This window comes from Halichoeres trimaculatus, unplaced genomic scaffold, assembly GCF_033239565.1.
Source record: "Halichoeres trimaculatus isolate MK-OKI-2021-1 unplaced genomic scaffold, fHalTri1.1 fHalTri1_scaffold_11, whole genome shotgun sequence".
NCBI lineage: Eukaryota > Metazoa > Chordata > Actinopteri > Labriformes > Labridae > Halichoeres > Halichoeres trimaculatus.
This window is the reverse complement of record NW_027437189.1, coordinates 4,703,752-4,720,616: the sequence shown is the minus strand read 5'-3', so window position 1 is coordinate 4,720,616 and position 16,865 is coordinate 4,703,752. Positions and strand designations below refer to the sequence as shown.

The 16,865-nt window shown below is 38.3% G+C and overlaps 1 protein-coding gene across 1 annotated transcript; it reads right to left on the bottom strand.

Moving 5' to 3' along the window:
• Nucleotides 1–438: 438 nt before the first annotated feature.
• Nucleotides 439–9,907, bottom strand: mul1 (mitochondrial E3 ubiquitin protein ligase 1). Its single transcript, XM_074682509.1, has 5 exons — nt 9,789–9,907; nt 7,817–7,959; nt 7,632–7,719; nt 7,418–7,538; nt 439–4,103 (listed from the first exon to the last, which is right to left on the bottom strand). Exons 2-5 carry the CDS (start codon nt 7,934–7,936, stop codon nt 3,374–3,376), a joined length of 1,059 nt encoding a protein of 352 aa, XP_074538610.1. The 5' UTR covers nt 7,937–7,959; nt 9,789–9,907; the 3' UTR covers nt 439–3,373.
• Between the last annotated feature and the right edge of the window lie 6,958 nt (nt 9,908–16,865).

Here is a 16,865-nt window from a genome sequence, read left to right as displayed (position 1 = left end):
TTACCAACCATCCTCCAACAAACCTGGGACCCTGGAAATGTGAGTATTTTAAATGCTGTGTGCTGTGGAGCAGATGTAAGAGCTTTTCCTCATTGTCCCCACCTGACTCTGTGTTAGCCTCAGGATGCTAACTTTAGCTGCAGTTAGCCTGTTGTTTCAGCCTGTAATGTTACGGTAAACGAGCTTGGCTGTTTTCTAAACATTGTGCACTCGGAGCTCGTGGCGCCGCTCTCAGTGACGTGGAAGAGCGGGGCGGTATCAGCCGTGGCTCATTTACATATGAAGGCCACGCCCACCAAAGCATGTTCCTACCATTTCATGAAGACATCAATGATCCATATTAAACTGCAGAAAAGGAGCAGAATATGGGACCTTTAAATATTCGTCAACTGTGTTACCAACATTTTCTGGTTTTCTTACTGTAAATGTGAGAAAAAACAAACTGTGGAGAAAATGAGCTGAAATATGAGGTGATGGAGGTCAGGTGGTGCCATGTTCAAGTTCTGCAGTTTGCACAAGGGCCAAAAATGGAGGTATTATATCAACTGTGTTAATGTGATTTTTGTGCCATAATAATTCTTTTAAATTTTGTCCAAACTGTGAAATAAATGATGAGGAACATTTTTAGGGAGCGCAGTCTGACATAGAAATGTTGAATAACTCTTAATTTGGTTTAATATGGATTTGTATTGAAAAAAATAGTCACAACTTTTGTCCATGTCACAGTTAACAAAATTATGCTATCCAAGAATCCATTAGAGCTTGAGCTCGCCAACTAAAGAATAAAGTACATTTCAGGTGTATCATTTGCAATCAAACAGAATATGAAACAAAAAAAACACAGATTTTTTCACCTTTATGTAAACCTGGAATGTTCCCCTGATTATAGAATCACTCACATGCTGTGTGTACTTCATTTGAATACCTGTGAAGCTGGAGCACCTGTTGAACATTTTTTATAGTAGCAGGAAGCTCAACCAAGAGGAAAAGAACATTCAGTTCACTTCTTTCGTAGAGAAAAACTGAGAAACCCGACTGAAGAGTGCAAACATTCTCCTGACACAACTTGTCCTCTGCCTCTTCACAAAATTTATTACAGATCAGGAAGGTTGAGCTGTTTTTACAGACATTGAATAAAGACTGGACATGAGATACTCTGAAAAACATCTCAATGTGGGTGCAGGCGTTCCTGGAAATGCTCTCGGTTTACTCAGAGTTCCTTTTTATTAAAGATAAGGCTGCGCCTCCCTGACGCTCTGTGAACATTTCGCTGCAGTTTTCAATGTTTGGTACATTCAAAAAATATCTGTACTTTTACCCTGTACGCTCCAAACAAGCAACTACTGAGAGAAATCAGCAGGGTGTGTAAGGATGTGTCATGATTTTGTATCTGCAGCCTTCATGAGTTTTGATACCTTGAAAAAAGGCTGGGATCTGCCCGATACCAATACCTGGTACCAGGTACTCGCCTATTCCTAAATATAAATGTTGAATGTTATTTCTAAATGTTATAAATGAAAGTCCTTACTCTTAATATTCAGCGAAGACTGAGTATTTAACAAAGATTTCTAAATAGTTGCTAGGCACTGCCCTGTTGGCTATGGCTGCCTTTTGCAGCAGTTCTCTCTTTTTTGTCCGTTTCTTGTAATTTTTTCATCTCTTTTTTCGTAATCTTTGTATTTGGAGTGGATCATTTCTTTGTATGGCTCATTGTTGGTCGTGGACACCAAAATGGTTTTGTCTTAAGTGATATTTTTACTACTTTTTCTCCTGTGTTTGTCTGGAGATCCTACATGTAACCATGGATGCATTGTCTACATGTGAAATCAGCTGTTGGCAGCTTGTAGCATGTTAATGCTAACTGGTGCTAGGCCAGATGTTTCCCCACAAGGTGAGGAGAAGGAGGTGAGGACGACGTGCTGGTTCTCAGGTGTGAGCTAAGAAGTGATGACATGGACCTGTCCTTCCATCCATCATTATTGGGAACGTAAGATCTATCTCCAATAAGATGGACGAGCTAGCTGTGCTAACCCAGCAACAGAGAAAATACCAGAAGGTAGAGGAGCATCATGCTATTCACAGACATGGCTAACAGAGCTAACACCAGACACCAACACCACATTGGAAGAGCTTCACCTGCTGTGAGCAGACAGGATCCAGGAGACAGAGACTGAACAGACTGCTGAAGAAGCTCAGTCCTGGACCCTGTGGAGGTGGAGGCTGGCTGACTGGACAATGATGGACAAGCTGTCAGCATCTATTTTCTTTCTCTTACACTTTCCATACACTTTCTTACTTTTGTTTTCATGATTGCTGCTGTGACTTGTTACAATGACAAGTCAAGCTTACAAGATATTGGGCTAATATGTAAATTCACATTTCTGCCTGATGGATGTACCAAAATAAAAGTTGGAGGAAGCGATTTTCAGAAAGTCAAGCTCTACTTCTACAATGTGTGCCACAGGATCTTCAACAGCGCCATCACATCACTTGGTACGTTTATTTTCTAACGGCTGATTTAGCCGACTGAGTTTGACTTTCTCAAAATCCTGCTTGGCTGGATCGCTTCCTCCAACTTTTATTGTGGTACTTGTTCCGGCCATCATTGATTAATATTTAGTCTTAGCTAAATATTTAGAATAAGGACATTCATTAATGACATTCAACATTGAGATATAATATTGACAAATATATTTCAAATTTTTTTCTCTAAATCTGCAGAAAAAGTGATGTTTTAGAGCTAAATGTGGAGAAATGTTATTTGTAGTGTGTGCAGATTAAAAACCCACAAAGAAGAAACTATCTGATCCAGGTATCTGCAAAATAAGACTGATAACTTGGAGCTTGGAAAAAAGCAAAAACTTTGGCAGTCGTTAAAAAAATCTGTGTGAAACTGAGTGTCTGTAATGTAGCACGTGTCTTCTTCTGATGTACGATACTGAAAGATTGTTAAACATGAAGCAGTAAATAAAGATTCGAAGAGGATGAAATGTTTCCGTGGTGTTGTTTACTATGTTTAATAACTGATCTTCATCGTTTGTAACATGACTCACTGCTCACAAACGGCCTCGTTACTCTTCAGAGCATTCAGCAGTTCGAACTGTTGCTGCTTTTTGAAATATCTGTATGATGTAGAAAGTGAGGCTCTGTTTTTATTTGTTCATCAGTAAATTTGTGGGAGTCAAGGTAAGAATAAATTAGATGTTCAGTCTCGCTGTGATGCTTCAGTCTGATGGGATGAGTGAATGTGTGGTTACTCAGCGCAGACTTACTGATCTAATAAACAAACAGAGATTCCTTTTTTCCTCCAGGCACAGAGACGTGTGTGAGTGATGTGTTTCCAGGGCTGAGAAAGTCAGAGTGTCTCAGTGTTTTAGCTGTTGAACAGAGGCACCACCCGCTCTATGGGGGCCCTGCAGATGGGGCACTTCTTTGGCTCAGGCAGCGCGTCGTAGCACCCAGCGCAGGCACACACGTGACCACACTCCAGGAACACGCACGACCTCTCCCTGCTCAGACACACGGTGCAGCTCGTCGGAGACACGTTGCTCTCCTCGATGTTCAGCTCTCGCATTCGCTTCTTCTGCCTCTCCTTGAACTCCTCCATCATGCTCCTCTCCTTCTTAGTCTGCCGGCGGAGGAGGTACCGCTTCCACAGGATGAAGACCAGCATGGAGCAAGCTGCCACGCCAAATAAAACAGTCAGGACCCTCCACAGCCTGACGCTGTTGCCCTGCTTCCTGAGGAGGGCGTCGTAGTCCAGGCGGGTGAGGAAGTACTGGAAGCCCTGTTTGGGGGGCTGGAGTTTGATGAGGTTGTTATCCAGGACCAGCTCGCCCACGCCAGTGACGCTGTCCCCGAGCCGCAGCATCTCCTCGGTCTCGTGGATTCCCTTCGGCCGCTCCCCGCTGATGAAGTGTCCGATGACGTTGGAGAGGGACTGGACTGTGGGGTGGAAGTTCTCGTAGGTGGTTTCCAGGTCGAGCTCGGCAGCGTCCAGTGGACGAATGATGCGGATCGTGGCGGCGATGTCGTCATCGTGAGAGCCGAGGACAAACGGGACGGTGTTGGTGCGCTGGTGGATGACTTTCTCTGTGTTGTTCCTGTTCACAGAGAGATCACAGCGGTTACAAAGACCGGATCATTTCATCAGTGATTATCCTCCTTATTGATCTAAGTTCCTCTGATTCAAAGACACTTTTTTTTTTTCATTCATTGTTTTTAATCATTATCAGCTGAATTTTTCACATTTTTAATCCTTTGCTGCCTGTAGGCTGGTCCTCCAAAAAAACTGCTAGAGAGATGAATGAAGCTGTGTTTTGTTTCACTAACGGCTCAAAATCCAGAGATATTCAGGCTATCACAACATAAAATGAAAAAAAAAATGTAGATCCTCTTATTTTGAAAAGAGGAAATAGTTAGAATAGAATATAATAGACTAAAGTATTATTTTATTGATCCACCATGGGGGATTTTTTTGCTACAGCAGCTCACAGAAAAAGTGCAACAAATGAAATTATAATAAAGAATAGGATAACATTTAGAATGTGAAATTTAAAGAAATATAAAAAATTAGAAAAATATACTTTTTACATATTGACATTAGAATAAAAAGTACTAAAAAATACTTCTTTTCTGAAAACAAAAGAAAACATTAAAACTTTGACTCTAGATTGAGTGGTTCTCATCTGCTTTGGCTCAGTTCCCAAACAGGAAAAACATTTTTCCAATCACTGAGCTTTAATCTCTGAACAATGATCGTTTGAAACAAACTAGAATCACTCATTCAATCGAGCAAATAATAATTTTTTGGTACGTCTAAAAATAGGAGAGCAATTTTCTGCAAAAATCTTGTGAATAATTATCTAAACAAGAAGTTTTTTTTTAATAATAAAATTGTACATGATGTCTTAGTTTTTTTTACTAAATTTAAAAAAATTGCCAAAAAAATAAAAACTGAAAGAAATTTTAATTTCATAAATTTGGAAAATGTATGAAATTTTAATAAGTTGTAAAAAATTGCAAAATTAAAAAAAAAATCAAATTGAAAAAATATGCAAAAATGCGCAAAAAATGGAAATTTCAAAAAATTTGCCAGAATCTCAAAAATTCACAAAAAAAGAGGAATCTTAAAAATGCTACAACTAAAAAAACTGTAAAAATAAAAAAAAAATCCTACATTTTTCAAATTGTAAATACTTCGCAAAATTTAGAAGGAATAAAAAATAAAATAAAATTTGCAAATCTTTAACGGTTTTGGTTTTTCAACTAAATTAAAAAAAAATACTCCAAAATTTTTGAAAGCTTTATTGCAAGATGCTTTGCATACTTAGTTCAACAAAATGTTAAATAATGATTTTATCTAGTGCCAGTGTCTTTAATCAGCAAAACCTCTCAAACCAAACTTCTTCATTTCAGTAATATTTTTCAAGGCAACAAGGAGCCACTCTAAAGAGTCAAAGGGCCGCATGAGGCTCCAGAGCCGCAGGTTGAAGACCCTTGCTCTAGCCTGACCAACATGACCTGCAGGATGTGTATGAAAACAAGAGCTTGTTGTGTCATGTAGCTGACTGTGGAGTGGTTTAAAGGTTATCTCTTCACTCTGAACCGCTGCAGCTTCTTTCATTTCTACAGAGCTGTTATAGAGCTGTAAAATTACTTTTAGGCAATCCTAATCATAATAAAAATGTTCAATAACTAAGAGAAGAAACATGTTTACATTTGGACCAATGAAACCCAAAACAGCTTTTCATTTTACTGACCAGGTTCTGAAAGGCTGACTTTTTATGATTGGATGTATACGCTTCATGAGCCGACACGGCTGAAACGACCTCGTATATTTTGTCAATTTGTTGACACTCCACCTGCTCCACTTATGTGAATTAAATCTATTTATAGTCCAGCTGAAATCAGGTGTTGTCGTTCTGTTCCTGTTCTAAACAGGGACGGTTTTTGCTTTGGGCAATGTGGGCGACCGCTCAGGGCGCAATCTACGTGACATGAGTTTTCTACACTAATACTCATTTCCACGTGGAGTGGGTGCTGTGGCCCCTATATCATCACTTCAACTTGCTGCTGAGCCTGAGAGTCATGCATACAGGTTGAGTGTGACACTGTCAGAGAGAAAAGGCAAGAGGAAGAGGGAGCGGGCTGGTGGGGGATCAGTTTGTGACTGCGGATGTTGTGTGTGAGTGAGTAACCATAGCTGAAGCAGATAAGAGTTTTTCTAAGCTAAAGCTCATCTCTATGGACTAGCCATCATCAGCATTAATCACACAGATACACAACAAACGACGTATGATGATGTAATCAATGATTTTGCATCAAAGAAGGTTAGAAAAGTCAGCTAGCTTCTTCAGCTTCTTCAGAGATTTTTGGAGCATAGTTATGACCCTGGATTTAATAATTCAAATTATCAAAGCTAATCTTTGTGTGAAATAGTGTTTTTTATCTGTTTTATTCATTTGATTTTATTTATTTGGGTTTGTGTGATGATGTTTGTATGGGATGTAATTGTTGCTAGGCATCGCCCTGTTGGTTGTGGTTCTGTCTTCCGTGCCCGTTTCTTGTCATTTTTTTGTCTCTTTTTCGTCATTTTTTTATTTGTTGTGGATCATTACTTAGAATGGTTCATTTTTGCTCCTGTGTTTGTCTGGAGATCCTACATGTAACCACTGCTGCATTGTTTACATGTGAAATCAGCTGTTGGCAGCTTGTAGCATGTCAATGCTAACTGGTGCTAGGCCAGATGTTTCCCCACAAGGTGAGGACGATGTGCTGGTTCTCAGGTGAGGAAATAAGAAGTGACGACATGGACCTGTCCTTCCATCCATCGTTATTGGGAACATAAGATCTATCTCCAATAAGATGGACAAGCTAGCTGTGCTAACCCAGCAACAGAGGGAATACCAGAGGGCAGAGTAGCATCATGCTATTCACAGACATGGCTAACAGAGCTAACATCAGCTTTATGGATTGGTGTTTAGAATATGGGTTCAGGGGAAAGGGTCCAAAAGTAGCCAGGACCACCCCTGATTCTAAACATGATGAGCATCTTGTATTTTTTTCTGTTTATGGGAAGAAAAGATTATAGACTGCAGGGCTAAATACAAAAATGTCCAAAAATACCTCAGGCTCATGTCAGTGTCAGTGTAAAGGGTAAAACCCACTCCAGCATCTCATTAACCACACTGACATTTGCAGGGAATGTTTTTTGTGCTGTTCCACGTCCCGCTGCCAAGAAGAGGCAGGGGAAATTTATATTTCTTTCTCTGGATTTCTGTTTTTTTTTTCCCCAAGAAGAAACACAGAAAATGTGATACAGGATTAAAAGATTAAATTTCAGTTTGACTTTCTGCACAGCTGATCTCTGCCTCATAAGCTTTCTCATCCCCTCTGACTGAAAACACTGACTCACCAGATGTGAGTGGTGCGGTTCCACACCATCTTCTCCTCCTTCAGGGTCAGCCTCTCTATCACTCCTTTGCAGTTATCAACAAACTGGCTGCTCAGAGTTTCCTTCACAGACCGCACCACACCTGCATCGGATAAAAACACATCATGCTGTGTGAGACATTCGTCACCTGCCAAGTCAGCGGCTTTGTGAAAGGCTGTGACACACTCCAACACACCCTCTATGACTGCGTATGGGACGCATCTTCCTGGAGTTTCCGACAGGAGGGTTTTTAAATCCTGGTCAATGGAGACTTTCTTTGCTTCCTGTAGAACAAAAACATCTCAGGTCAACAAATCGAACGCAACAGGTGATAAATCCATCCAGCAAAGACAGAGTGTGATAAGACGTCATACCACAGACCTTTAATCTGGCTACTGTTGTGGCTCTGCTCCTGTAGATAGAGTAGAAGAGGGCAGTCAGGGCTGAGCTGGTGGCTAAAACCACAATCTGTGCAGTGGAGGGTTTCCCGCTGGAGTCCATCCTGTGGTTCGCTGCATTCAGGACTGAAGTGACAGAAATGAAAAGATCATGAAGCTGTCACAAACTGTCCATCACTATGTTTTAGTTTGTAAACTGTGACAAATAAGGGGAAAAAATGTCAGGGGTGACTTTTTCATGAGGCTGTCACTTTTATAATTATGGATAAACATAAAATAGAAGCAAAGCCTGACACTTGAAAAGCCAGAACTGGAAAACAAAGATATCTTTATGACTGTTTTTGACCTGAAGTTTATATTTAATTTGGAAAGATTTAAGATAAGAACTACTCGACTGAATGACAAACTGAGAAGATGTTGGATGAGAAAATATTCCTACAAGCTGAGATGAACCGTCACAAAAAAAATACAATTCAATTCTACAGAAAGGAAAGTACTGCTTTTAATTATGAAATTTAATTTATTTAACCCCCACCTTGCCCCAACGTAATTTTTTTTAACCTGAGTCTTTTTTTAATTAGAAGAATTTCTTTTCTAAAAAAGATTCCTTTCCCCCTTAGTTTATTATTATTATTATAATTATCATCACTATTATTATCATTATTATTATTATTATTATTATTATTAATACTATGACAACTATTTGTATCAGTTAATTCATTTTAATTTTATTGTTTTTTAAAATTAATATATTTTGTGGTTTTCTCAAATATTTATCTAATTTAGTCCTTTATTTTATTTTTTATTTTCATCATGCCAGCGCTTCTGATCCCCCCCACATGTATTAGTAATGCATTTTTTAAATTAAATGTAAAAAAAAAAAAATCCCTCTTAGTTTTATATTATTATAATTGTTATTATTATTATTATTATTATTATTATTATTATTATTATTATTATTATAATTATCATTGTTTCACTAATTAATTTTTATATTATTATTTTAAAATTTAGATATTTGGTAATTTTCTCAAGTATTTATCTAATTGAGTCCTTTATTTTATTTTGTTTTCATCATGCCAGAGCTCCCCCAAGTATTTTTTTGTTTTAACCTGAGCCTTTTTTTTATTAAATGTAATTAAAAAAAGACTTCTTTCCCCTTTAGTTTTATATTATCATTGTTGTTTTTGTTATTACTATTATTGTTGTTGTTGTTAATAATAATAATAATAGTGTAATCATTATTTTTTTTATCATATATATGTTGTGGTTTTCTCAAGTATTTATCTCATTTAGTCCTTTATTTTATTTCCATCATGCCACAGCTTCTGATGCATTTTGGGATGCACTGAGTGTTTATAAGCACCTGTGTTCCCACCTTTAATAATGTCCTTTGGAAATGTAGGTTCAAATTCAGTTATATCAAAATAAACCCACAGAGAGAGCCCCAATGTGGCAACCACACTGAGATCATTAACTCCCGTGAAAATATCTGTCGTCGTTTCTTTAAACTGAAATGACAGATAGTGTTATCATTCCTCAAAAAGAAAAATGAAAAAGTCTGATTGTTTTCTTCCACCTGAGAAGGTTTAGACAGTTAAAACAAACTGTAGACCCACCAAAGCTAAGGATTCAGAGACTGTATGACCTTTAATATCTTTAGAAGTCTAAAACTACCACAGGTTAATGAAACATGCAACATTATTCAGGATAAAACAATGGCAAAAGCCAATCATTTCATCCTAAACACAGAGCCCTCCTGTAAACACTGAAGCCCAAACACTTCCTTTGCTCGAACTAGCGTTGCTAATCAAAGCTAGCTGATTAGCAACCTAAGTCTTACGTCCACTAAAGCCGTTTTAATTAGCTTTATTTAACAAAAAATTAAACATAAAAGATACGTATCATAACCTTCATGTTACACTGTTGTAAAATCTGTTATATCGTATACTGACCGCAGTCCAAAGTTGTGTTTTCATCCCAATGTTGACACTCGTCCTGCTGTCAACACAGCTAACACCACTTCCGGGTTGAAAGTTAAACTAGCTGCAGTACCACTCCCTGCCGCCAGATGTCAGAGTGGAATAATATAAGACAGGGGGACGCTTTGAGGTGCTGAATGTAGAGATGTTAACGATGAAACGTAGAGACTACTAAATAAACGAATAGAAAAAAATACACCTTAAAAATACGCATAGAGCAGAAACGTGTAATATAGACAATTTATACATTCTTTTAGGTGTGTAGCTGTTGGTCGTTGTTAAATGTATTTTTAATTTTTTTTTTTTTTTTTTTTTTTTTGCAAAATATCAATATAAATAAAAAAACAAACATTATAAAGTTTTTCCTCTGTAAAAAATAAAAGTACAGAGAAAAATAAACATACATGGGAGAATAGAGTCTTTTTCTCTGGTCCATCTTCTAGAATCAGACATCAACAGTTTATGTTCTGTTCCTCTGTTGTAACTAAAAAACTACACATGTATTGATAAGAATTATAGAAGTAAACATGCATAGGAGTGTTTAACAAGGTGTAACCAGCGATTTAAGATACAATGAGGTGCAAACATTTACAGAATTTTATTAATTTAATTTAATTTAATTTAATTTAATTTAATTTAATTTAATTTAATTTAATTTAATTTAATTTAAATTAATTTAATTCAATTTACTTTTAACTGTTTATTTTAAACTCTATTTTATCATATTTTATTTTATTTATTTCTAACTCTTTACTTTATTTAATTTTAATTATTTATTTATTTATTTATTTATTTATTTATCCCCAAAGGTGGGCCTACCTGGGTTTTTTTCTTCTCCTGGTTATAAATGTCCAAATGTATGCTGTAAAGTTTAGTTTATGGCAAAGTTATATTACAAGATGGTGGTAGTAAGAAAAAAATGAATGAATGTGCCCAATAACGGATAAGTCAGGGAACATGGAGCATAGATCAGCATAAACATATGCGTTAGAGTACAGAAAAAACAAAGGATATCATATTACTACTGTTTAACATACTGGGATAAATATTTTGATACTTAAAAAACATATACAAGAGTAGAAGGTAAGTTAGCTGATTTTTATTGTGTCATTTCCACTGTCTCTTGTAACTTCCTGTTTTCGCAAAGCGCTTAAAGATGTATGTACACCAACTGCAAAGCTTGCACAGCTTGTGATGAAATGCTGCTGAGTTCAAGACCCTTGTCGTACCTTGAGTAAGACCATTTAGCCATGCATTTCAAAACTAATGTTTTAAGTTAGCTTGAATATTTATTTCAAAAAAAATTGTGTAAAAACTGAAACTTCAACTGGAGGAAACATTATTTTTGAGTCACTGCAGAGGAAGTAAAGTCAGCCCCAAATACAGAAATTAATACAGATTCTCACCTGTAAAATATGTCAGGGCACCCTCAGGCAACCTGGATTTCAAAAATTCACTTTTGCCCTCAGCTCACCCCTGAGCTATTGCTTCGCCTCACGCTGAGTTCAAATAACACTTTCTTCTCCAGCACAAACAGAAAACACAGATATATTCTAATTTTAAAACGTCTGCGTGATAAATTGGATGCTGTCAGACAACATAAGGCCAGAGTGAGTCAGTAGATTTATAACACTGAGTCTGGTGGAAATGGGAGAGCCTTTACTTTTGATTGATGGCCCTTCAACCTCGACAAGCACCATATTTCAACAGAGTAACTGAATTTGCTTTTTATACATTGCTTCTTGCACATTCCCATTGCATCAGTGTATTTCAGCAGAGTTCTCCACAGGCAAAACAGTGATCTGATGAAGATGTAGCTGAAAATTCAGACCAAAGGTGTCTGTGGGGGCAGGGAAACAAAACTTTTTATCGTCATTTATTTTTTATTTTGTCTGAGTAATAGAAGAAATCTTGCAACCAGTTGATGGATTGTAAAGCTGATGTCTGAAAGCATTTCTTATTGTTGACTTCAGGTTTCTCGTCTGTCACAAACACTCCTCTGCAGTCCATTTAAACTCTGTTCCAGTGTTCAGAGCAAATAACCTGACGGTGAACTGTGGAGAAAACAACCCAGCAGCCACTTTCAGTCAGCGCTGTGATGATTGTGTCAGAGCAGAGATGGTTCAGGTTAAAAGAAAACAGAGTCTGAACAGAAGATCGTAAAATCCAAGCAGCAAAGCTTCAGATACTAAACACAACCAGATGCTGCTGAAGATTTGAATGTTAGTATTTTCAAACCTTTAATCCAATCAGAAACCTCTGGTGATGAAATCTGAATGAAAGGTGGAAATGCAAAAAAAAATTTAAGAATAAAAATAAAAAAAAGCTGCAGTTCATTGAGTGTCCACTTGAGGCCTCATAAGCCAATAACGACAATAAGCCCATAGGAGCCAAGATCAAAAAGCCAATTTTACCAGCGGACTTAAACATGATAACAACCTGGAATAAACACATTTTTCAGTCTTCATGAATTACTTCTTTAACAGATAAGCTATGACATGCTAACGCGTTAGCTTATCTGTTTTGGTATTTTTTGGTCAAGTGTAGTTGTAGTTAATCTGTTGCCTTCAGGCAAAGCAACACACAAGTCAACACACACACACAACAACACACAGGTGACACTTTATTACAACAGGAGCTTTTCTAGTAGGTGGTCATGGTCCTCTTAAAATTTTGATCAGCCTCTCTAGGAAAGTGGTTCTCAACTGGTCTGACTCTAGTCAGAGTACAACTGTTAGCAGATAACGGTTAGCCAAAAGGTCGCCAGTTTGAATCCCCGTGTTGAACCTCCCTGTGCATGCTAGGGTTTTCTCCAGATACTTCAGCTTCAGCCCAAACAAGATAATTATGATATATAATGTCTAAATACAAGTAACTTTTCTCTTGACCCATTCTCATATTTTTTAACTTGTTCCAAGCAATTCAGACCTCATTTTTTGTTTTTAAATAACTTGAAATAAGACATTTTTTTCTGGTCTGGTCAGGTGATTGTGGCTCATGTTAAGTCTAAAAAGACATTTTCTGAAAATAAGACAAAAACACTTTATAAGATTTCAGTTTTTTTGCAGTGTACTTAAACTCACAGAAGCTGAATTTTTAAAAGTGATAAATGCTAATCATAAATGTGATTAATATTCCCTGTTTTGGAAAAATGTCCCACTGTTTACCCCTTAAACTGTGTCTTGTTTGTTTCCTGTGTGTGTCCGGCGTTCATTTCCCTCCTGCCATGTGTTAATCAAGCTCCGATCAGTTCATCAGACAAACTGCTTCATTTCCCCAGAGGGCAAATTAAAAGCAGCTCATTCAGACTCATATTAAGACACAGCAACATTAAAACAACTGATAGTTTTCATAATGAGACAAAATAATGAATGAGGAATGAAATCGTACTAATAAATAATTAAAGCTGCAAGCTGCGTTAGACAGTTCTTCAAGCTCCTGCCGGTCTCTTCTGCCGGTCTGTCATACCTATTCCCCGTCCATGGTCAGGGTTTCATCCCTTTCTGGCCCTCTTAGTGCTCTAACAGTTGATACCTTGTATAATTTCCTCTGCTGAGTCACATGACCAGCTGCACGGAACTCCTATTCAGTGTGTGACATCATCACGGAACTGCTGCAGCAGAGGGAGGATACAAATTCACAAATGTTTACAAACAACTCATCATAAAGGCCAGAATGTTGACCTAATCTGTGTAAAAAATATGATATTTTTGTAGGAAATTTTGTCAGGAATCCATTTATGTCACTCTTAAAGCTGTACAAGTCTTACCTTTTTGTCTAGAGGCCCAAATGCTGCAGCCCTACGCAGAGCTGAAAATGGTTTTCCCATGTATTTACATGGAGGAAGCTGGGAGGGCCTGTGTGGGGTTTGGGGACTTGACGGCTCGCCATTTGAAAACTGGGTCTGATGTAACAACTTCCATAAGAAATTTTATAGAGCAGGATCTAGTCTGTCGTTGCAGCGATTTTGAAGCCGATACCACTTATGGTTTTGGAGGAGATAATTTTTGCAGAAAGGGTAAAAATGCAGCAAAAACTTGTTTTTTGTGTGTGTCTTAATGAGATGAACATTTTGACGTTGGTTTCATCTCTCTCCAATATTCCTACCGACCGTTCGAGCCATTTTAGTGTGTTTTCTAGTACCTAGGTGGCGCTAGACAGCATATCATGGGATGCTGGGGGTCAAGTTTGGTATGTTATCGAATTTTTCCCCGATTTTAGTGAGTTTTTGAGCATGTTTAATGGGTCTAATAAGTGTCATTGACGGTGTGGAATGATAAGCAAGAAACGGACGAAAAATAATAGTGCCCTCTTCCTGCAGCCGAGGACCCTAATGATAAATATCGATGTCAGGGTGTTTGTGTAACCCAAAGGCTTTTTTGAAGTCCACCTGAAAGTCAAAACCTGAATGTTTTTGTAATCTCTGGTCTTCGCTTTGATCTGCTCGCTGTATTTTCCAACCACCTGCCTCGTTCAGAGTTAACCGATCTGCCTCTCCGTTCAGCACTCAGCCCTCTCTGCCTGCCAGGATCAGCTCTTCAAACCTCAACCTCCACATTTTGGAATAAATCTCCCTTTCAGCCACTCTCAGTCCAGATTGTGGGTCCGGTTTTTGCACATCCTGACAGAATGAAGCTTGATTGCATCCACTTGAGCGGCTCTCTTTTTAATTCTTATGTAAAAAACGCTGCACAGGCCTCAGCAGAAGTCATTCAAACAGCATCCTATGTTAGTCATTTTAATTCCCCTGAAACTCTCTCGGGTTAAAGTCTGGAGATTTAATAACTAACAGGAATCACCGGCCTTGAAAAAAGCTCCTGCGGCTGCATCAGCCTGACGTGATCATCCTGACAACTGAATGATTAGTGGACGAGGATTCGTGGCGCTCTTCTGACGGGGAAAAAGGTGCAACCTTGTTTTCAACCCTGGTAAAAGGACACAAACATCCTCAGGGCGTCTATTCAACATTAGTCACCTTGTTTCGTGAACAGAGTCTACCTTACAGTTCCCGTGTCCCTGTCTGCTCTGCAAACCTCCCACTTTGTCCTTTACTCGTGTCGGTCGCGCTATGACATCCGATCAAACGCTGCTCTGACACACGAGGATGTGACAGCAGATTTTAAAGGAGCACAAAAGGTGAGAGGAACATCTTATGAGCCGTGTGCAACCTCCTTCTCCGCAAAGTCCATCCAATTTCTCACTAACAAGCAAGATCCTTCTTTAAATGCCAAAGTGATTACGTGTAAAAAAACAAAATTACACAGAAAATTTGTTACTAGGAGCCAAACCCTGACTTCTGAACTTTTAAAATGTCAGCTTTTAATCGGCGCAAAGTGAATATAAGTTTCCTCACTCTTAACTTTAAGTCATCCTGACTGTTGGGCACAGAAACAGCATCATCTTTAGTCACACTCGGCTGAACGGATGAAAGATTTGACCCCAAAGATGTGATCAAAAGTCTCAGTATCTGGGACAAAAACTTCAAAAGGAAAACTGAAACCCATTCTTAATAATTGGAGGATTTTTTTTATTTCCCACACAGTCTGTGTTTTCTCTAACAGGAGAAAGAAATTATAATATCTGGGAAAGTCTGGGTTCCTCAAGCTTTTTAAATCAGCGCCTGGAGGAGAGCCTCGGAGGATAATTCACAGAGAGCTTTGGATGTCTCGTAAAGCTCTTTATTGTTCCTTCTCCTCACTCTGTTTTTGCAACTTCAGAGCTGCGACGTTCACCTGCATCATTAGATAAAACACTGATGATGCCACAGACAGAGGAGAAGGAGACAACGGTGACGCTAAATTATCACAGTATGAATAAAAGATGACAGAAAGGCTTTACTTCGAGGAACCAGAGGATGCAGGATGTTTTTTTAAACAGCCGACTGTGGAAGTGGAACATTTTGGAAAATAAGCTTCTTTGCTCTCCTGCCAAGAGTTACCAGACAGACGAGCTGTTTCCTCTCTGTTTTGAGTTTTTTATGCTAAGCTAGTAAAGCTGTTTGCTTCATAGACTCGTTTCAGCACATTTCACAAAGTGACTGAGTGACGACCAACTCTGAGCCACAAAATGACCCCAAAAAATACACAAGAAACACCTAAAAACACCTAACCAAGGGATTTAAGACCTTAAAGCTCCTGATTAATCTGGAAATACACTCACTTTTATAAACCTGATATCAATAAGGTGTTAACATCATGATCCTTGTTACAGGAACAACAAAACCTCCCACCCTTGTTCCTGCTAACTCCTCTCTTCACACGTGTCAGCTTGGATCAGATACCAACACTGCTGCTGGGTTAAAGGTGAAACAACACTGTTGACTCATTCTGTGTTTGTACTTTTCACAAACTAACGAGGCAGATCTACAGTGCAACATTAAAGACACACAAGGTGCTTTTTAACCAAAATTAAATTTAGTTCAGGGGTAGTAAATGTATCCTTGAAAGCAGCGCTGCCTGAGTGGGGTAGTACTTTTGGGGGGCGGGGCCTGCAAGCTCAACATCTCTGATTGGCGGAGCAGCCACAGTGTTTTTATCCCCCTCCATCCACAAAAAGATGACCCCCAGCTGTGATGGTCTTGGTTTAGGGGCTGTTAACATGACAACGATTTTGGGGTGAAACGCAAGAGTTTGGTTGTGTTTCTTGTTACGATCGTCAAGGCTACCATGCTGTGCTTGTGCTGCTCAATCTGCTGAATCTGCTGACTGTCTTTATACAAAATATGCATCTGTTGCTCCACTACTGCTCTTAGTAGGGCTGGGGGTAAACGATTATTTTTAAAACGATTAATCAGGTGATTATTTTATCGATTAGTCGACTCATCTAACGATTAATTGGATGATTAATCTAACGATTAATTGGACGATTAATCTAACAATTATTTTTCTGTTGTTCAATTATTTCAAAACCATAATGTATCCCAAATAAATGCCAAAACGATCTCTCTCATAACAGAGTTTATTAAAAAGCACTGTTTTGCACAGCAAAATGCAAAATCAAGAATAGAATTATAAAAAATAAAAAAGCCAGTCTGTTTACTCTTTGTATTCA

What these genes read in the sequence shown, in the direction of transcription:
- mul1 (XM_074682509.1), bottom strand. Translation starts at nt 7,936, where the DNA reads ATGGACTCCAGCGGGAAACCCTCCACTGCACAGATTGTGGTTTTAGCC. An exon ending in CAACAGTAGCCAGATTAAAG is followed by an intron (nt 7,720 to 7,816) that starts GTCTGTGGTATG and finishes TTTGTTCTACAG; the next exon opens with GAAGCAAAGAAAGTCTCCAT. An exon ending in AACCGCACCACTCACATCTG is followed by an intron (nt 4,104 to 7,417) that starts GTGAGTCAGTGT and finishes CTCTGTGAACAG; the next exon opens with GAACAACACAGAGAAAGTCA.